The 23199-nt window shown below is 42.7% G+C and overlaps 1 protein-coding gene across 2 annotated transcripts; it reads right to left on the bottom strand.

Moving 5' to 3' along the window:
- Positions 1-1694: 1694 nt before the first annotated feature.
- Positions 1695-23189, bottom strand: UCHL5 (ubiquitin C-terminal hydrolase L5). Of its 2 annotated transcripts, none has more exons than XM_069967402.1 (11): positions 22886-23189; positions 17447-17510; positions 15327-15432; positions 14288-14413; positions 13655-13716; positions 7191-7321; positions 6078-6141; positions 5731-5833; positions 4621-4731; positions 2762-2860; positions 1695-2264 (listed from the first exon to the last, which is right to left on the bottom strand). In XM_069967402.1, exons 1-11 carry the CDS (start codon positions 22959-22961, stop codon positions 2223-2225), a joined length of 984 nt encoding a protein of 327 aa, XP_069823503.1. In that variant the 5' UTR covers positions 22962-23189; the 3' UTR covers positions 1695-2222. The 2 variants fall into 2 exon arrangements, with proteins under 2 accessions (XP_069823503.1, XP_069823504.1); XM_069967403.1 differs by lacking the exon at positions 22886-23189 and adding an exon at positions 18722-18808.
- Positions 23190-23199: the final 10 nt, after the last annotated feature.

Here is a 23199-nt window from a genome sequence, read left to right as displayed (position 1 = left end):
AGACAGCACCAGGTACATTTTCTAGTGTTGAATAAAGTGAAATTTATTGAGAACAGCACCAAGGATTAAAGTTAAAAAAATGACCTCCATCCTCAGCATCCCCGACCCTATAAGAACATGACACCAGGTTAGTCATCTAACCCGGTGTAAGTTTCCCTTTATTGTTGCTCGCATCCCATATGGCCGTGCACAGTAGCAGCTTACACATATTTGTTTAATTCTGTGATATCAGCGGAGCCTCCACCATTCCTAATGAAAATTTGCACAAATTTTTAAATGTAATACCCTTAAATCTAATAAAATGTAAATGGATGATTTAACTAAAAAATCAAAATAAAAAAATCAAAGGCAGCTTGTGTGTCTTGTATTATTTGGTTGGAGATGTGACGGCTTGGCTTTGCAAAATAAAAGTGTGATATTTCAAGGGTGCATATGGCCATCCATCAAGATGAAGGCATCATTTAAGTTCCTTGTGACAGGTCACGATTTGAGAATATCCCACACAAAGGAAACCTGATGAAAGGATAATACCTATCACTTGTGACACACTAGGGGTGATCCTCAAAACATGACCTATTGTTAGTCCATGAGGACTGAAGGTGATGCCTATAGTGTCATCTGTTTCATCCCAGCTCTACTACAGCCATACACTTTGTTACCAAGTTTGGGTCATGTGACTTGTGATCAGCCACCATCCTGCCTATCAGATTTAAAGGGGTAGTGCGGCGGTAAAAAATTATTCACAGAATAACACACATTACAAAGTTATACAACTTTGTAATGTATGTTATGTCTGTGAATGGCCCCCTTCCCCGTGTCCCACCACCCCCACCCGTGTACCCGGAAGTGTAGTGCATTATACATACCTGATCCGTGCTGACACGCGTCCGCCATCTTGTGCCAAACGTCATCTTCGGCCGGCCCGAACACCTTCGATCTTCAATCGCGTCATCGCGGCTGAGCAGTTGATGACGCGGCCGGCACTCGGGAAGATCTGAGGTGTTCGGGCAAGCCGGCCGAAGATGACGTTTGGCACAAGATGGCGGACGCGTGTCGGCACGGATCAGGTATGTATAAAGCACTACACTTCCGGGTACACGGGTGGGGGTGGTGGGACACGGGGAAGGGGGCCATTCACAGACATAACATACATTACAAAGTTGTATAACGTTGTAATGTGTGTTATTCTGTGAATAATTTTTTACCGCCGCACTACCCCTTTAAAACTGCATCCTGCCCTCTCCACCCTGAAATAAATTTTTTAAAAAAGTTGGGACAGGGTTGTGGGCATGCTCTGTGACCTGTGCAGAGAGAAGAGAGCAGAACCACTCATTAAGAATAACGTATCATTATGCACACGTGTATTACTTTTCACTATAGTCCCACAAGTGATAATAATGGTAAGACTACTGAAAAATTATCTCTAGGAGGTTTAGTGGTGAGAGAACAGTAACATTTCACTGTTTTTTTTTTCTTTAATTATTTTATTGAAACTAAGATGGATATTGAGAAAAAACAAACAAAAAACCTTAAACCATGTTTAACTTAAGAACGTGATTTAATCAGATTATTTTCTGAGAAAACATTCCCTTAAAAAAAAAAGCACATACAGCAATTGTCGATTGGTCTCCCATACTGATTATAGATCTACTTTAGAGTTCGGCGAACTTCGAGCGCGCTTGGGTTCCACACTTAAAGGGGTTGTTCAGCGAAAATCTTTTTCTTTCAAATCAACTGGTGTCAGAAAGTTATAGATTTGTAATTTACTTCTATTAAAAAAATCTTAAGTCTTCCAGTACTTATCAGCTGCTGTATGCCATGCAGGAAATGTTTTATTTTCAGTCTGACTCTCTGCCGACATCTCTGTCCGAGACAGGAACTGTCCAGAGCAGGAGAGGTTTTCTAGGGCTGCATCAAACTTCAGCAGCCACCGCTATAATAAAATGCTGCGAGCTCTGGGTTTGGACGAACCCAAACATGCTTGAAGGTTGCTCAACTTTAATCTACTTTCATTCTAATATATTATGAATATCACCTAGAGCATTCATAGCAATATGCACCAGTATGTGGGATTTAAACAGAATGTATATACAAAACAAATGAAAATTTAGCAAAGTGTATATATATATTACATGAAACTTCTTGGCGGCTTTTTTTTTTTTTTCAAGTTCTATGACAACAAAAAGGTAGAAGCATGACATTTCTTTCCACTATAGGGGAGATCATTTCGCCTCCTGTAGTCTTCTTGTTTGCTTTTCTTTGGCCTAAAACAATAAGGATAAAAAACCCGGTAAAGGTTATGTTTTTTTTTAAATGTAATGAATGGCTCTAATAATATGGTCCCCAAGTAACTATAAGATTGACATGAGTAAGCCTCATTTTCATAATCTTGCTTAGCTCTATACAGAACCTTAGTTTTGATGTTGCCAGAGCTTACTGAGGGTAGGATTACCTTGTAAGCAACTTAGGTTCCTTTCATTTGTTTGATTTCTTTATCGCATATACATGACCTCTATTTACACCTACCTACGTGTCCCTCTACGACAGGGACAAGGAACCTTTGGCCCTCCAACTGTTGTAAATCTACAATTCCCATCATACCTGGACAAGCATGATGGGAGTTGTAGTTTTGCAACAGTTGGAGGACCGAAGATTCCTTATCCCTGCTCTATGACAAGGTGCTGCGGAATCAGTTGGTGCTTTCGGATCAGTTTGCACAATCCTAAAGGAGGGAATGTTGGAAGGATATTGCTGTACATACCTTTTCTACTAGTGGTATTAACTGCTGATGTTCTGCTAATGTCTTCAACAATTCCATGATGAATGGAAGATAGTTGTGCTTCCGTCTGATATTCTCAATCTGATTGAAGAAAACAGCAGTCATATTAAACCCGTCTCATGGAATAATCTGTACTTTCATGTCTTTTTTTTTTTTAGACTTTTAAAGTAAACCTAGACCAGGGATGTCTAACTCTCGACCCTACAGCTGTCGCACAACGACAATTTCCATCATGCCTGGACACCTAATGCTGTGGCTGCCCAGGTATAATAGGAATTCTAGTTTTGCCACAGTTGGAGGCCAAAGGATTTGACACCCTTGACCTAGACTGTAGATCTAGTAGATGGAACAATGACAATAACAATCCACACAATGGGGAATAAGTGTCTGGTCACCCATGGGGCCTTTGCCCATAATTAAAAAGTTAATACATCAATTAACCCTTTGAGGACCAGGCCCAAAATGACCCAGTGGACCGCGCAAATTTTGATCTTTGCGCTTTCGTTTTTCCCTCCTCCCCTTCTAAGAGCTCTAGCACTTTCAGTTTTCTATCTACAGGCCATGTAAGTGCTTGTTTTTTACAGGAGTAGTTGTACTTTGTAATGGCGTCTTTCATTCTACCATAACATGTATGATGGAATTCCAAATATATTATTTATGAAGATATAAATTGGTGAAATCGTAAAAAAGAATGCAATATGGTAAAGTTTGGGGGGTTCCTGTGTCTACGTAATGCACTATATGGTAAAAGTGACATGATACTATTATTCTATAGGTCAGTCCGAACACAACCATATGCAGGTTACACAGATTCTCTAATGTTATATATTTTTTTTAATGAAATCCTTTTTTTTGGCAATTAATTATTAATAAAATGGGCCGATTGTGACGCTTATAACGGTTTTATTTTTTCACCTACGGGGCTGTATGGGGTGTAATTTTTTCCGCCATGATCTCTAATACCATATTTGTGAAGATCGGACGTTTTGATCACTTATTAATTTTTTTAAAATATATAATGTAACATAAAATCGGTAATCCGTGCACTTTTTCCCCTCTTTTCGTCTACGCCGTTCGCAATGACGCTTGTTATATTTAAATAGATCAGACAATTACGCTCGCTACGGTATATTATTTGTTTATTTATTTTTATATGTTTTATTTATATAATGGGAAAGGGAGGGGCTTTGGGGTAGTGTAATAGTGATTTTTATTATTTTTATTTTTTTTTTACACATTTGGGGGACTTTTACATTAATTTATTAGATTAGCTACACTGATCATTGCTATGCCATAGGCCATAGGATCAGTGTGATAGGCAATCTGCTCATTGAGCCAACCTGTGCAGGCTCCGTGAACAGATCGCCGATCGGACCGCACGGAGGAAGGTAAGAGACCTCCGGTGGTCTGTTTTAACGATCAGTGTGACTGCGGGGGTCCCGATCGGTAAGTGACAGGGGACTCCCCCTGTCACTTACACTTAAACGCCACGGCGTGATCGCTATGTTTAAGGAGTTAACGACACGCTGCAGCACGATCACTGCAGCCTGTCATTAACGCTGAGGTGCCGGCTACTCACTGCAGCCGGCCCCCACCTCCTATGAAGCGTGCTCCGCTCCGAATCACGCTTCATAGCAGGAGAAACACGACGTACAGTTACGCCCTGGGTCGTCTGGTGACAGACTTCCATGGTGTAACTGTACGTCCAGGGTCGTCTAGGGGTTAAAAAAAAACAAACAAACCCAGAACAGATACAATACAGAACCAAATATAAAATAAATTGTAAAAATATTCTGTGCTTGCAGATACACATGAGCTTACGATCTGTATTTATATATCACCTTGTATCTTTTAGTCTTCTGTTGTTCTTCGTCTAGCAGGAGTTGGTATTTAGCTACTTCAGACTGAATTGAGTTTATGAGACTGTTGTGGTCGGTTTCCATGGGTTCAGCCTGTCCCAAAAAAAAAAATCACAATCAATACAGTTCCTTTATATTGAGTTACAATGTATACTAAAAGTACAAATGCAGATTTAGTCATATTTTAAAGGGGTTTTGACAGAGATTTGTGATTCACTTGTTAAAAAAAAACAAAAAACGTATGCGTTCCAGTACTTATCAGCTTATGTATGTCATGCCGGAAGTGGTGTATTCTTTGCAGTCTGGAGAGGTATTTTATTAAAAGGTTTTTTGTTATAACTGTACAAACATTAATTTGGTACAATAAGAATGATGTACATCTAATCAGGAAAAATACACAGAGATTGTAACATAAGAAGACAAGTGATGACTTAGTAAAAGGAATATAACATGTCACAGCACACAATATTTTCGTACAGAGAAAACAGTGTTGAACAGGAGAGGTTTTCTATGGGAATTTTCTCCTGCTCTGGACAGTGCATGACATGGACAGAGGTGGCAGCAGAAAGCACTATGTCAGACTGGAAAGAACATACCACTTTCTGCAGGACATACAACAGCTGATAAGTACTGGAAGACTTGAGACCATTAGTGGCTTCTTTGCCTGTCAATCATGCCTGCACTTTGAGCCGACAGGCAGATAGGCTCCCCGACCCAGATGACTAGCTGCCACCCCTCTCCTGGCCAATCATGCTTACTGGTTCCCTTCAATACATTAAAAAAAAAACTTTTAGATTACTAAAGATTGGCTTAACTTGTACCCATTACAAAAAAAAACAAAAACAAAAAAACATTTAAGTCAAAAGTTTTTAATTGCTTAGAGTCTGCCTTGCGCCCCTCTCCCTGCTGTGTCTATAAGACCTGAACACCACCATAGACTTGCATTTGAAATCTGTCTAGGTCACCTGACAGAGCTGGGAGAGAACACGCTGTTCTGGTGATGGGGGTCTGAATACTCAAACTTTTCATGTCTTTAGTTGTTTGTTTGTTAGTTTGTGACAGATACGCATTAGTAACAGGTTCTGTACAGACCTCGGAAAGTTGCTTCTGCAGCTCAGCAATTTTCTTTTCGTATATTTTCTTTCTGTCTGACACAATGGCCATCAGATTGAACCGTATTTCCCCTTCGCAGTACCTGCATATGAAGATAAAACGTCCATAGTTAACAGCGACTAGATACGTCAAGCCGTAAGTTACAAACCAACTGTTTGTGCTTATCATCCAGATGTCAGATACAAACAGTAAAACTTGTAGAACTTTGTAAACACGTTAAGAGGGATAACGTTTTCTTATGGAATGAGACCATCTGCAGCCCCGAGCAGGATATAGAGCTGACAGATTTACAAAGGAGGAAAAAAAACAAAACCTTCAACAATTACTTTTGCATCCGTTTCTCGATCACCGGCCTGACAACACCGATCCAATCGTCCTGATTACATGGACCTGCGCAAAAAAAATAAAGTTTAATTAGTATGACAACATGTTGGCCATTTCATTTTCGACCCCACCCGAGCCCAGTCCATACACAGTGGGAGTCGGCTACTATGTGTCGCACACTAATGACTGACACCAGCGATGGAGGCAGTTGTTTAACCCTTTCAATGTGCCTCAATGTAAGTTGATTGTGGCATTGAAATGGATGAATGAAAGGTGCCGCACCTGTCAGTGTCTGATCAGCACCCCTGCATTGTGACTGTGGGCAACTTCACAGCCGGTGGTCTATACTCACCCTCCATCGCTGCCGGTGTCTCTCTGCTAAAGACACTAAATAATCTCGGAAGTATTGTTTTGGTATTGAGAGTGATACTAAGCTTTGTATCGGTATTTAACTCAAAATTCTGGTAAGGGGATCAGCTAAGAGCAGCACCTCTCACTCCCCGGCTTGCAGGGACCTCCATATGATGCCCCTATTCCACGAGTCGTTTGTAGGAGCAAACGAGCGATATTAGCGCTCGTTTGCTCCTCGTTCCCCGCTCGCTGCCGCCGCTATTCAACGCGGCGTCAGGGAGCGGGTGAGTGCGGGAGGGGCGGCGGGGAGCTGCTGGGGGGGCTGCCCGGGGGATCGCTGATCGTCCGGGCAGCCCATAGGATATAGCAGCATCTGCTGCCAACGGTCCTATTCAACGGAGCGACGGCAGCAGATCGCTGCTATATCAGTCGCTTGTTTTTCAACATGTTGAAAAACAAGCGACTGCAACAATCAGCCGACATGAACGATGTCGGCTGATCGTTGCACTCTATTCCACGGGACGAATATCGTTCGTAGCGGCCGTTATCGGCCGAATACGAACGATAATGCTCCTCTAAACGACCCGTGGAATAGGGCCTTAAGTCTATGCGGCTGCTGAATGGAAATGACTGACATTGGGGGAGTGACGCACTGCTATTACATCCCAACCAGGATCTCTGTATACCAACAATTATAGTACAAAGTGTATGTGTGCAGATTAGCGCCAGTAGTCGGTCTCTATATAAAACCAGTTTGATCTTACCGAGGTCGATGGGTCCATCCCTCAAACCGTCCAGCTCGTACAATCTGCCATTCACAGGGACGTAGCTGACAAAGTGAAAGGCGTCGTCATCTTTTGTTGAGAATTTTGCATCAAATTCAAACATCTGTTGCCTGTAGGGAAATGATAGAACAAGGTGATGGTGACTGTACAGCAACATTCGGGTTCCTGCAGATAAAGAGGAGGAGGACACTCGATCCCTCTAGGCAAGGGGGAAGCAGACCAGTAAAAAGTGGGCGGAATTCTTTCAAAATCAACTGGGTGTCAGAAAGTTATATAGATTTGTAATTTACTTCTTTTAAAAAAAATCTCCAGTCTTCCAGTACTTATCAGCTGCTGTATGTCCTGCAGGAAGTGGTGTATTCTTTGCAGGCTGACACAGTGCTCTTCGCTGCCTCCTCTGCCCAGGTCAGGAACTGTCCAGAGAAGCAGCAAATCCCCATAGAAAACCTCTCCTGGGGGCGTGTCCTGGCTGCCTAGCTGTGTGGATGCACTGAAACTGAGCTCCAGATCCTGCACCATTTATTAAGCAATTCATTAGCTTATATCACCCACAAACCTAGCATCTATTGTGGGAAACAACGGCCAACATGCCTCTAAAGAAAAAGAGATCTACAAGACCAGTGAAGTTAAGTAACTTCTACCCCTCCAGAGATGAGGAAGCAGAACAAGATGGAGCCAAAAGAGACACAGCACATGGCAAACTGCTACAGAGACAGACAAGACCGAAAGGAAAGAACGTCCTCTCACCTCTGCTAAGCAGATCTTCCTCAGACCCAGAGCTGCACCAGAGCCATAAGGTAAACAGGTCAGGAGCAGGGGAGGGAGATAAAACTAATAGCAGCCATGACAGTGATGAAGGAAATGGCAGCCCCTTACTACCACACAGATCCAGACCAGAGAGCTTAGCCAGTCCATCTCCACAACAGAGCCCAGCAAAGCAGAGGCTGCGGCTTTCAACCTTAGCAGAACTAAGGGGAGAAGCAGGAACAGAATGGGGCTCAGTTCTTACAGGAGAAAATGCACTGATGTATCTTCCTGTCACAAATAACCCACCTACTGAGGCGTCCATGAGAGACATGTTAGTGGTGATGCAGCAATCCTTCCAAAACCCCATGACCTCACTGATCACTCCTCTAACAGCAAATGTAGAGAAACTTGGAGCCAGGGTGAACAGTGTGGAAACTAAAATGGGGGAAATGGTGTCCTCCCATAAGAATCTAATTGACAGCCACAATGAATTAGAGGACACTGTACAAGCACTGAAAACCAAAATGGCTGACCTAGAAGATCGCAGCAGGAGGAACAACCTCAAGTTTAGAGGTGTACCAGAATCAGTACTAGTACAGGAACTTTTCCAATATGTTAAATCTCTTATTTATGTAGCCCTGCCTGATCTCCCAAAGCATGATCTGGAAATAGACCGAGCTTATTGCTTACCTAAACCTAAACACCTGGACCCTGCAATACCTCGTGATGTCATAGCGAGGATCCATTTCTTTAGAGTGAAAGAATTGCTATTAGATTTCTCCAGAAAGAATAGCTCCCTCCCAGCTCCATTCCAGAAAATAAAGATCTTTGCTGATTTATCAGCCTCTACTCTTCAGATGCGCAAATCTCTTCAGCCTGTCACCATTTCCTTACGTGACCAAAAAATCCCTTATAGATGGGGATTTCCAGCCCGTTTGCTGATCCACAGAAACGACCAGCTCCATGTGATCAAGTCTTTGGAAGAAGGAACATCCCTCCTAAAAAGCTGGAGTATCAAAATGGCGGATATCTCCCTACCTCGCAGACCTCCACACAAACAAGTACCTGAAGAATGGTCTATTGTAAAGTGACTTGGGTGGTAATACTGTACCGCAAGGTGCTAATAGGAGTAACTCACTATGAAAGGCCACAGTGGAACTCTAACCCCCACCTGGTTGCACAGCCCTTTGGCTGTCTACTTTCTTTTGTTTTCTTACTATCTTATTGTTTATGTACCGCTTTATTGTTTTCGTAAGTGTGCTTTGGATTTTTCTATTGTTTCTTTTCTGTTTAGGTATATTTCAAATGCTTGGCGTGGTAGAAAACTTCTGGGCGCAGCCGTTCTTGCTGGGAGACGGTCTGTGTCCACTCCAATTAACATGTTTCTGCTTATTATAATTGCGCAAAAACAACTATTGTTTTATGGTTATTAACATAGTAAGCATTAATGTGAAAGGATTAAATGCACCCCACAAGAGGTCTTTCATATGGAAAGAGGCACAAGCATTAAAATGTGACATATTGTGCATGCAGGAAACTCACCTGCTTTCTGCTGATGCCTTTCGGCTTAAAAACCCTTGTTTCCCTCTTATTGTACATTCCCACTATAAAAATAAAACGCGTGGAGTAGCTATTGCCGTACGAAATTCAGTAGCCTTCTCATTAGGTGAACAGATCACAGACACATTTGGTGATTATGTGATTCTAACCTGTCTAATTAATAATGAACAGTACACTATCGTGTCCCTATATGCCCCTAACAGAGGGCAAGTTCACTTTCTAAATAAACTCCTTAAATTGGTTAAGAAAAATGCTAAAGGCAGAATTGTGATGTGATGTGGTGATTTTAATGCCGTAGCTGACCACTCCATGGACACCACTAACCCTAACCGCTCAGTATCCCAACCTCTTGCCTCAATTTTCCATAGGGAAGACCTATATGATATATGGCGTTTGCACCACTGTCAAGAGAAAGATTTCTCCTTTTATTCTCCTAGTCATAACGTATACTCGAGGATAGATAGGTTTCTTTTAGATAGGCAAACCATCCAACTAGCACAAGCCTCGACCATTGGCATGATCAAATGGTCGGATCACGCCGCCATCACCTTGTCCCTGCAAGAACATTACACACAACCAAACACATACCTATGGAGAAGTAGCCCATTTCTTATGTCTCATACACAATACAGCGAAGAAATAGCATCTAACCTCAGAGAATTCTTTATGTTTAACCAAGTAGTAGATAGTGACCCACATATAGTCTGGAATGCCCATAAGGCATATATCAGAGGCCACTTTATTAAATTAGGCTCCATGGTGAAAAAAGCTAGGGATAAACAGATCACAGATATAATAGCCACAATTAACCTGTTAGAATCACAAAATAAACAATCCCCAAATGCCACTCAGGCGAACAAGTTAAGAGAATCACGTCTGCAGTTACGCAATCTCCTATTATCTTATTATGAAATTTTTTTTCGTAAAGTGAAAGCTTCCTATTATGCGCAGGATAATAAGTCCGGCAAACTATTAGCTGCCCGGATTAAATCGAGGCAACTAAAATCTAAACTGCCATTTGTGCATCACCACCAGACAGGAGCCAAATTATATGCACCTAATGATATAGCTAAGGCTTTCCAGGCGTTTTATTCCAACCTATATAACCTCTGAGATAATACACCTAATATTCCCTCTCTAAAAGAGGATATTTCATCTTTCTTAGCTACACTTAATTTACCCAAACTCTCTGCAGAACTAAGCAGCCTCAATGCAGAAATTACAGTACAAGAGGTGTTGTCATTAATCAGGTCCATGCCGTCAGGTAAAGCCTCGGGCCCAGATGGCTTTGCAAGTGAATACTATAAGCGTTTTGGTTTGATTTTAGCCTCTCCCATCCGAGATTTTTGCCAACATGCCATCACTAAGGGTAATTTCCCACAAGAAAACTTGCAAGCACACATAAGTGACAATCCCGAAACCAGGGAAGGCCCCTACCCATCCCCAGAATTTTAGGCCCATATCATTATTGAATAATGATATCAAGCTATTTGCCAAATTAATAGCACAGCGACTAGCTCCACTGCTACCTAGCCTGATAAGCGATGATCAGTCGGGTTTTGTCCCAGGCCGTCAGGCATCTGACAATACACCTAGGCTGCTGAACATCTTGCACATAGTGAAGCAGAGGGGTGCCCCCGTCCTGGTGTTGGCGCTTGATGCCGAGAAGGCATTCGACCAGCTTCGCTGGTCCTTTGCCTTCTCGGTACTCGAAAGGATGGGATTTGCTGGCAACATAATATCTGCCATAGCAGCATTATACTCTAATCCTTCGGCAAAAGTGTTTGTAAATGGAGCTTTGTCACAAGATCTCATAATAACTAATGGAAGCAGGCAGGGGTGCCCACTGTCTCCTTTAATCTTTATACTTTCTATGGAGCCTTTGGCCCAAGCCATACGCAGCAACAGAGATATTACAGGGGTTATGATCGGTGATAAGGAGCATACTATAACTCTTTATGCAGATGATGTCATACTGACACTATAAAATCCAACGGAGTCTTTGCCAGCGGTTATGGACCTGATCGATAAATATGGTATTCTATCATACTATCACCTCAATACATCTAAAACTCAGGCACTACAACTTAATTTACCCCAGGAGGTATATAATAACATAAAAGAGACATTTTCCTTTGACTGGAAAGCAGAGGGAATAGATTATTTAGGAATCACACTGACAGCCCCACATGATAGGCTATAAGCAGCTAACTATGAACCGTTGTTGAAAAAGGTGGCTGAAGAAGCCCAGATACTGTCTAAATACGAGATTTCCTGGATTGGTAGGGTGGCCTCCTGTAAAATGTTTCTATTGTCCTAATTCCTATATGTGTTTCGTACTGTCCCAATAGCTCTACCTGCCCGCTTTTTTACTAAGGCCCAAAAAATTATTAATTCCTTTGTTTGGGCAAATAAGAGATCAAGAGTCGCCACAAGAATTTTGTTCAAACATAGAGGAGTTGAAGGGCTGGGTGTCCCCGAAATAAAAAGTAATTATATTGCCTCTATGTGAGCGGGAATTAGAAAGTGGTGGCAAGCAAACTCGTCTGCTCCATGGATACAAATAGAATCTAATGAAGTAGCCCCACTTAGCCTTAACCATGTTATGTTCCTCCCTTTCTGGAAGGGACTACGCTTTGCTTGTTCTAACCCTTTAGTCCTAGCGTCTCTCCAAGCTTGGAAACAGTACCACATTTCCTCAGACTCCAACGCTGAACTCCACCCCTCTGTAATCCCTCTGTCATTTATTGAAGCAAATTTGCCAAATCTTTCACTTTCCGAATGGAAAGCTAAGGGTCTAACCACCACAGCACAATTCTATGAGGCTGATCTTCTCCGCCCTTATCAAAGTCTGCAGGATGAATTTAATATACCAAAAGAAGACTTCTACAAATTTTTACAAGTAAGACATTTTTTGCAAAAGCTGAGACCTTCAGGAATAAAGGCGGAGAAAACAGTATTTTTATTCTTATTTTCTAACAAAAAAGGCCTGCGTGCTATATATGAGCAACTAAATAACCTGACGTCCTTTACAAAAATGCCGCCCTTGTGTATCGGCAATTTAGTGACAAAGAATGGCAAGCAGCCTTCTCTGTTATACATAAAACCTTCACATGTAGCACCCATATACAATCTGCTATAAAAACCATCTTGCAATGGTACTACACACCCACAAAACTGGCTCATATCTACCCCGGAACATCAGACAAATGCTGGAGGAATTGTGGTGACCGCGGCACGCTCTTCCATCTAATTTGGCAGTGCCCTGTAGTGAAACAGTATTGGAACTCATGTATTACAATCATTAATAGAGTACTACAGGTGCAGCTGCCCCTGGGGCCCCACATGATCCTTCTTTTCTTGGATACCCAGTCTATTCCTCCCACAATCAGACCATTAGCTTGTCTACTATTCATACATGCAAAAATAGTGTTAGCCAGATACTGGAAAACTTATATACTCATTTTCCGGAGGGAGGTTACAACAGCAGTAAACTCATCTTTCCATTTTGAAAAGGTTTTATCATATGGCGCCGGCTCAGCTCAACCTTTTCTACGCAAATGGGGTTTATGGATGGAATCATCATACTGTACACACACACAATAAGCAGCTCACATATGGGCTTTGAGGAAATGTACATTATATTATAATATATTATTTTTCTCTCTTTACCTTGTATATTATCTTTACTGACAAACCAGTATACTTTACACCAATTTTCTCAGGAGGTGCTACACCTAATGTCATTCTACCATGCTGAATGTATGTTACCACAATTTTATATCTATATAATATACCGAATGTTATTCCTCTTGTTTCTAAATGTTAACTATACTGTTGGCACTAAAGTCAGTGCTTATAGATTTTCTCTTTTGTAATTTGTTCTTAAAAAAACCTAATAAAAACATTGAACCAGAAAACCTCTCCTGCTCTCCAGACTGGAAAGAATACACCACTTCCTGCAGGACACAAAGCAGCTGATAAGTAATGGAAGACTTGAGATTGAAGTAATTTACAAATCTATATAACTTTCTGACACCAGTTGATTTGAAAGATTTTTTTGTTGTTGTTGTTGGAGTACCCCCCCCCCCAACTTTATTAGCTACAAAAAATAACAAAACTTATAAAAGACAAACCTGGCAAAGCTATTGTGCACTTGGCGAATAACTTCAGAGTTGCTCAGTGCCAATCCCTTCATCTGAAAAAACAGCAACATACACACTACATCAGTACAAATGGCGATTAAAAGGATTTTCCACCTGCTAAAATTGACACCTGATCAAAACAACGACCGTTCTTGTCAGAAAAAAAATGAACAGCATTGAAATTAATTGAAACAGCGTCCGGAAACAACTGACAGTTCATACAGCGGGTGGCCGTCATGTGCCTAGAAGTCAATGGTTACTTGATTCTCAGTCACACCCATACATCGGCCAGATCGCAACGATTTTAAAATAACGTTCATCTGGCCAATAAAGCAGTATTGGCAGGATGAACATGTAAAACTGCAGCAGTTATTTTAATATAGTGTGAACATAGCCTAAAGAAGAGATTACCTCCACAGTCCTGTCCCCTGATGCAAGCCCCAGCCTGAAGTAGATTTGCTATGATTTGGAAGGTGAGGGAGACTTCCTTGGTCAGAGTACAGTGCTGTAGACCACCCAATGTAGACCATGTCCATTCCCCATTCACGCTCCCACCCAGTACAGGGAGCTCTTAAACCAAAGCAATGCTCCTAATCCAAGTTATAATTTTGAAAAAGCACTTACCGCAGCATCAAAACTCTGGGTGAATTCCTTAAACTCAGACAGTGTTTCTCCTAAATGGACATCAGGATGGGTTGTGTTTAGCAATATGCTGACTATTGCTTGTGTGGCACATGCATTATTTATTACCTGGAGAGAAGGAAGAGAAAAATCAGAAGATGTGCTGTGTAAAAAAATATGAAGACCAAAGTAATCAATGCCATATAAATGTGCCTCCCTATATAATGTCAGCACACTACAGAGATTGGTCTGTTCTCCTAAAAGCCAAAAGCCCACAAAGTGATCCCACAATACACATAGGGCAAAGGTCAATACCCTCCCTTGAATACAATTTTTATTTTAAGCTGTAGAACCTGGTAAGATTTGTTGGTTTTGTAATAAATGTTAAAGCAATATAGATAAGATACGCCATCAATGGTAATTATTTGGGGTTCAACTGCTGCAAACGTTGTTGCTTCCTAGAATAAAGTGTCAGTAGTGTTAAAAGGATTATCGAGTGTTGGTAAAACATGGCCACTTTGTTCCAGAGACAGCACCTTCAAGTGTCAGGCCTGGTTGTAGAACCATTAAGGTCATGTGTTACTGGCGGATAGGGGGTGGCTACATACAGATACGAGATTTGAAAAATAATGTAGTTATACTTACCTCTCCGCTTCCTGATGTCCTGCTAGCTTTAGCCTGCTCCCTGCAGTGTCTGAAGTGACACACTGAGTGGCCTATCAATTCAGACACAGCGTGGAGGGGGCTGAAGCTAGCATGATATCATGGAGCGTGGAGAGGTAGGTATAATTTTATAATTTTTCTCTTTACACAGTCATAAGCTGTCGGTCGTGCATCACTATTACACCTAGCAACGCAGAGTCAACGGCCAAAGATTTTAGGTCAGGACCTAAAGACATGAGCAGCTGATGATCGTGGTCATTGGCTAATCACTGTCTTTATTACACTGAGCGATGATCTGCCGAATCAGCAGATTATCGCTTAGTGTAATAGGGCCCTTACAGTTTAAGGAAACCATATAACCATGTACAAACAGATCTACCTGCTTTGCAAAAAATAGGGTGTCCAGGCGGGAGTCTTGGACGACGGATCCAGAGGGCTCTTCCCCCGGCTGCCATTTGAAAAGGAAAATTAAACCTTGCACAGGTCTGCAATACAGAATGACAGTGTTATACTGCACAGCCTATGTAGAATATGGTAGAAAACATTGTAACACAGCTTGGAAACTCTCCATGTAAATACGGTATACACAGGTCAAGCCAAATACTGTTCAAATTTAAAGGGGTTGGCCACTTTATAGTAAAATAGACCAGTGTACAGTATTAGGAAGTGTACTCACTGTGTATACTGACAGCAGCTCCCTGTGTACCTCATAGAGCTAAAATCAGACTCCCCTCCTCTAGGCTGGGCTGTCCTGCTCTGTGGTGATTCTGTCCATAAGATAGCTGACATGGAGGAGCATGTGACCCTGCCCCACTCCCCTGTGTCCACCATAGGCATATGCAGGCTCAGTAGAAGACACCGGGGGGGGGGGGGGGCAAAATGCTTCTCCATGATCAGCCATCTTATGGACAGACTCACCACAGAGCAGGACAGCACAGCCTGGAGCAGGGGAGTCTGATTTTGGCTGTATGAGGTACACAGGGAGCTGCTGTCAGTATATACAGCGAGTACACTTCCTAATACTGTACAATGAACTATTTTACTATAAAGTGGCCAACCCCCTTTAAAGTGATCAGCATTGTGTGTATGCAGGCAACAATCAAACAACTGACAAAAAATTTGTCTGTATGCTGCTGATAGCATTATTTCAGCTGTCCACAAAATTGTTGCTAATCGCCCGCAAACCTTTCGGTATATGTACACATTGTTCGTTCATCATAACATGGAACGATTATTGTGCAAAAACCAGACAAAACGATCGATCGATAGCGACAACTAGCAATATAGTAGCAAAAAATTCTAACCTTATTATAGTCCCGATTGCTGTTATTACCCGCAAAAGACCAACAATAATTTTTCGGCATGCTGAAAGATCACGATCAGTGACAATCTAATGATTTTGTGTCTGTTGTGCACTCACTTAACCCCATTACACCTGATGATGATGACCTGAACCGATCCGCTAGATTACCACTAACTTACCAAACCCATTACATTGCTCAAAACCGTACGGCCAGGGGTGTACTAACATCTCACACAGCTCATGGGTAAGAGACATCTGCTCTGACAATCGCTGCAGGTGATCAGGATCTGCTTATACATCTTATATAAAATAAATATCCTGTAAGAAAGCTGCCCCACCCAGGAATATATTATAGGAAATTATGCGCATAGATTTGTGAGTCACCGCAGAAGCCTCATGTTCTCTGATCAATGTTGCTTTATGTAAATGAATGGTCGGGTAAGTAAAGTCTTAGCTGTGGCGCAGCTCCATTAGAATCAATGGAGGGGCGGGGGTTTCCTCCCACGGGGGGTGGGACGGTCCTCAAGCCCGGGTCGGTGCTTGGTACTATACCAGCCTGGTGCATGGGAATCGGGCCACGATCACAAAAAAAAAAAAAAAAAGACTGCAGCACCAGCTTCCTCACACTGGCACCGTTCTATTCATTTGCACCACTTAAAGCGAATGTCCACGATAATACCTTTGCTTTAAACAAGACAATTGTTAAAAGACATTACCTGTCCACGCTCCAGTCTGCTTCCCTGACATCCCGGCTTGCCAAATCAGTGCGTCATGGCGGGACAATAATGACCCGGGAGCCGGAGAAGCTGACGGGAGCACGGGCAGGTAAACTTGTTTAAAGGCGCGGCATTGAAAATTCACTGTCCAAATGCAGAGCCATGGGCCTAAACTTTACCGCATATCGCAATGGATTTTGCTGCAAGACTCGCAGCGGATTTTTAATGCAGTGCATGTGAACGCAGCCAAAAGGGGTATTCCCACCTCAGATTGGTATAACAAGCTGATTGCTGGGGATCCAACCACCGGGACCCTGACTGATCCAGAGACAAAATCTTCACTGCAATAAATGGAGCGCTCAATGCTCAGAAACATTCAGCAGCCCCAATAAACGGAGCACCAGCCGCAGCGGCCAATGTATTACAGATAGCCGTATTCTGAAGACAATAAAAGGAGAGGAAAGTTCATAAAACACTTACTGCAGATCTTCAAAGTGTTCTTGCTCTAAACTCCAAATTTCTTCGACCTGAACCCCTTGGCAGCCTGAATAAGAGAGAAAAACGCATTATTAACCAATCTCTATCTGCCAAAGAAACATCATAAAATACATATTATACATAATCAGACAAAATATAGGCCAAACATTACGTTACTTATTTTCCGCCGACCGAGTAAGGGCCCTATTGCACGGCCAGATTATTGTGTGAAAAATCATATCGTTTGTGTCTGTGCAGGCAAACATCAAATGACTAACGAAAATTTTTTCGTATGCCGCTGATCGCATCTTTTGAGCTGACCATAAAATCGTTGTTAATCGTTCCTGAATCATATTATAATTGTTCGTATACTAGCGTAACTAACGACTGAGACATCATTAACAAAAGCTCTGATTTGCAATAGTTTACGATTGGTTAATATTAGAGTTTACCCGTTTTCCCGTATTACACGAGCAGGATTTCTACTCGGCCTCATTCACACGTCCGCAAAAACTGTCCGTGAGTGAAAATCCACAATTATATCTCGTTGGTTTCTATGCGCCTATTCACACATGAGAAAATTTTGTGAATTTGTGCTGCAAAAAAAAAAAAAAAAAAGCAAAAAAGGAAAAAAAAATGTCCTACTGCGAACGGTACAGACACACTGAAAGTATTTTTGGCGGACATTGCAGACGTTACCTTTGTGCCGTCCGTAAAAATACGGACGATACGGGTGATACTTTGGATGCGGACTCAGAATATGGTGCGCAAAAATAAGCCGACTTGTGAAGGAGGCCTTGCCTAACCAATCACAGCACGAAACTCAGTCCTTACCGCTATGTGGAATCACAGTGCTCGTGAGTACCAGTCATGAACAATAACTTTTGACATATCATCAGACATAAACATAAGGGAGTCAAACAGCGTCCAATAGTCAATGTGGTCTTCAACTTTCATTGCATATCTGAGTACATAAATGACAGCGACGCTTCTACTGTAAAGGTCTCCCTCAAACATGAATTGGCTGTGATTTATATCTACTACACTGACTACTGGATACGGTTAGACTCCCCTATCTTTATGTACTATTGGTTTGCTGACCCTAGCACCAGATGGACAGAACCTTTAAGCCAGGGGTAGGGAACTTTTGGCCCTCCAGCTGTTGCAAAACTACAATTCCCATCATGCCTGGACAGCCGAAGGTTCCCCATCCCTGGCTTAAAGCAAATGTTTGAAAAAGCCATTAACTTTCTGCATTTCTTATCGTGGTTCACACACTGTGGAGATTAGAGGGCCTCAAGTAGGTTACAGCCATCCTACAATTCTGACAGGAATTTTCCCGCCAAAACAGCTGTTGTTCTCTGAGGAGATCTTCCTAGGGTAGCAACAGATGGCTATTGGTCCAAGCTGGAGTGTCATGTGACCCAGCAACAAGGGAAGATCTTCCATGGCGTCTAGTAACAGGTCAGTCATTGGGCCTGGCTATGATCGTGTGACCCAGCAACAAGGGAAGATTTTCTCTGGTACCCAGTAACAGGCCGGTCATTGGGACAGCGGCATCCTGTGGCTACTGGTGAACACAAGGGCATGATTTGGGATGCTTGCGTTCATCGCTATGTGGGCACACGGCTTAAAGGAGAACCCTTTGTGCAGGAGGCGCCAAGGATGAAGATACGTCTCTTACCTTCATCCTCGGCACCGTTCCTGTGCTGTTAGTCTTTTATTTTAGCAGTAAAAGACTAACTGCACAGGAACGGCACCGAGGATGAAGGTAAGAGGCGTACCTTCATCCTTGGCACCTTCTGCACAATAGGGGGCTATCAGCAGGTTAGATTTATCTAACCTGCTGATAGTTCCCCTTTAAGGCTGCGTTCACACTACGTATATTTCAGTCAGTATATTTCAGTCAGTATTGCAACCAAAACCAGGAGTGGATTAAAAACACAGAAAGGATCTGTTCACACAATGTTGAAATTGAGTGGATGGCCGCCATTTAATGGCAAATATTTGCTGTTATTTTAGAACAACGGCTGTTATATTGAAATAATGGCCGTTATTTACTGTTATATGGCGGCCATCCACTCAATTTCAACATTGTGTGAACAGATCCTTTCTGTGTTTTTAATCCACTCCTGGTTTTGGTTGCAATACTGACTGAAATATACTGACTGAAATATACGTAGTGTGAACGCAGCCTAAGGCTGGATTCGGACTGTATGTCCAATGTATACTTCAAAAGGAAGAAAAAAACAGAAGCTGCTGTACGCCAGCCCCGCATAGAGACAGTATACACTGACCAATACGTTGAATGTAGTCACCTTTAAATTATGCTAAAGAAATTAAAAAGTATGGATTGTCCTTGATCTCTCGGGATTAGTCTCAAAGGTCAGGCTAGGTTCACACTGAGCTTTTGCTGTCAGTTTAAAGGATCAGTTATTAAATAATTACTTTTCATGTACCGAAATTTTTTCTCTTTTGTTTCTGCCGATTAACGATAAACGATCGCTTTTGAGAACGACCTGAAATCGTTCACCATAATACACGGAATGAAAGCCGTTCGTTACGATCGTTGTGGCGGTCGTCCTATTCTCGGTGATCGTACTTTTTTTTTTAATGTTTTTTTGAAAGTATATTTCCACTAACGACCGAACAACGTTTACATAGATTTATAAACAATTAAAGGGAATCTGTCAGCACCTATTCTGGGTCTGAGATTCTGGCAGTGTGATGAAGGTGTCTCTCTTAGGAAGGTAGTGGTGAGGCGGGCCGAAGTGCGGCACGAAGTGAGGTGCGAAAACATCACCACTCCCCCTCTTTGACAGTTGTGGAGAAAGGTACGGCACAGATTGGGACAAAGTACAGCAGCACCCATCTGAAAAATCAAGGTAACACACCGCACTAAGAGACACACCTTCATCACACTGTCAGCACCTCAGAACCAGAACAGGTGCTAACAGATTCGTTTAAAGTGACTGTACCACCAGGCCCAGGCTGGAGCACTGGAGGCGGGCCGACCCACCCTTAGGCCGGGTTCACACTGAGTAAAACTAGCGGAATTCCGCGGCTGATGCCGTTAGCCTCCCTCTCATAATGTGAGTCTATGGGAGGCGTGCGCTGCTGTTCTCACAGCGTCTCTCCGCGCTGAAGAATGAACATGTTCATTCTTCAGCGCGGACAGAACAGGAGTGCGCACCTCCCATAGACTCACATTATGAGAGGGAGGCTAACGGCATCGGCCGCGGAATTCCGCTAGTTTTTCTCAGTGTGAACCCGGCCTAAGTGGGAGGAAACCCTAGCCCCTCTATGATAGGGTTTCATTGACTCTAATGGAGTCACGTCATGGAGGAGCTGGGGTTTCTTCCCACTGGGAGTGGGTCAGACTGCCTCCAGTGCTTCAGCCTGGGCCTAATGGTACAGTCACTTTAACGACAATTTTATAGTCAGCTGAAAAGATGCGATCAATGATAGAATGACTTCTCTTGAGTGGTTTCATCGATGACTGCAATCACACGTTAAGATTATCGTTTAAAGTCGAACAATATAACGATTTTTGGCCATGATAATTGTCCGTATCTCCCTTAGGGCCCTTAATTTACCCTACATTAATCAGATAATTATGACCCATCTCGTGGATAACCCCTTCAAAAAACAACACAGATTCCCCATTAAAATCAATAGGAGGCAGATTTGGTCAAGGAAGACGCATGAAAAAGTGCTGCCATGTTGCCCCCCCTTAAGGGGTTGTCAAGCAAAAATCTTTTTCTTTCAAATCAACTGGTGTGAGAAAGTTATATAGATTTGTAATTAACTTCTATTTAAAAATAAAATAATAATAATAATAATATATTTATTTATTTGTATAGCACCAACGGATTCCATCAGCGTTTCTGACATGGACAGAGGTGGCAGCAGAAAGCGCTGTGTCAGACTGGAATAAATACACCACTTCCTGCAGGACATACAGCAGCTGATTAGTACTGGCAGTCTTGAGATTTTTTTTTTAATAGCGGTAAATTAGAAATCTCTGGCACTTTCGGGCAGATTTGAAAGATTTTTTTTTTTTCTGAGCTACCCCTTTAATCCTTGAAACATCTACAAATCACAGCTATAGGACTAGACCAGGGATAGGGAATCAGATGGCCTAATGTTGTGGCAAAACTACAACTCCCATCATGCCTGCACAGCCACAGCTTTAGGACTGGCTAACCAGGCATGATGGGAGTTGTAGTTTTGCAATAGCTCTCAAGTCTTTACATACTTATTAGCTGCTGTATGTCCTGTAGGAAACGTTGTTTTATTTCCAGTCTGACACAGTGCTCTCTGCTGACATCTCTGGCCGAGACAGAAACTGCCCTGAGCAGGAGAGTTTTTCTATGGGGATTCGTAAAAAACCAGAGACAAAGTTCCTGTCTCGGTCAGAGGTGTCAGCAGAGAGCACTGTGTCAGACTGAAAATAAAACATTTCCTTCAGGACATACAGCAGCTAATACGTATGGGAAGACTTAAGATTTTTTAATAGAAGTAAATTACAAATCTATATGACTTTCTGACATCAGTTGATTTGAAAGAAATCACAGCCAGCAGCCACCAGTCCCAATAATTGGAATCATCCTCCCCTGACACATTTCTGCAGGTCTACTGAGATTTATGGTGTGAACACGGCCCAGATACATGCAGAGCCGTCACATTACTACAATTCCGCAACTGATCTGCTGCGTCTGACCGCACAGTGTGAATAAATCCACAGCGAACAGAGGCGATATCGGCCACATATACAGTCACCTCACATTGTATATTAAAGGGGTAGTTCAGCAAAAGAAATTTTCTATCAAATCTACTGATGCCAGAAATTTGTAATTTGCTTCCATTAAAAAAATCGTGTCATCCAGTACTTATCAGCTGCTGTGTGTCCTGCAAGAAGTGGTGTATTCTTTCCAGTCTGCAGAGCAGGAGAGGTTTTCTATGGGGATTTGCTACTACTCTGGACAGTTCCTGACATGGACAGAGGCGGCAGCAGAGAGCACTGTGTCAGACTGGAATAAATACACCATTTCCTGCAGGACATACAGCAGCTGATAAGTACTAGAAGTCTTGAGATTTTCCCCTTTAATCCTTAAAACATCTACAATCACAGCTATAAGACTAGACCAGGGATAGGGAATTGGCGGTCCTCCCGCTGCTGCAAAACTACAACTCCCATCATGCCTGCACAGCCACAGCTTTAGGACTAGCTAGCCAGGCATGATGGGAGTTGTAGTTTTGCAACAGCGTTAGACCATGTAATTCCCTATGCCTGGTGTGGAACAGTTGATGGGGGAGGGGCAGGAGCTTCCTATGTGTACACAGCCTCCCCTCGTCTATCCCGACAATTGACACAGATATCGCGACATCTGCCTCCTTCCTGTGCCTCCTCCATTAAAATGGCAGAGAAATATTACGCACCGAAGCCTTTGATGAGCTCGGTGAACACCCCGGGGTCGCTCTCCATCAGGCACCATTCTCCGGCGCTGCCCGCCATCTCTTCCTGAGCCGCTTCAACACATGCACAACCGCTCTGACCATGTGTACTACTGAGTCACTCAATCACAGGCTGCGGCCACTAGAGGCCGCGCTGCGCCGGCATCTTCCTGTCTCCACTGCGGAGCCTCGTCTGGTGTTACTGCGCATGCGCTGCTCTGTGGAGCTTGACTGCTGACTGCTTTGGCACGTTCGGCGACGTTCTGGGATTAGCTCGAGCACTGCGGTACCTGCAGAAA

The sequence above is a fragment of the Dendropsophus ebraccatus genome, chromosome 4 (genome assembly GCF_027789765.1).
Source record: "Dendropsophus ebraccatus isolate aDenEbr1 chromosome 4, aDenEbr1.pat, whole genome shotgun sequence".
NCBI lineage: Eukaryota > Metazoa > Chordata > Amphibia > Anura > Hylidae > Dendropsophus > Dendropsophus ebraccatus.
This window is presented reverse-complemented; position numbering and strand designations above follow the sequence as displayed.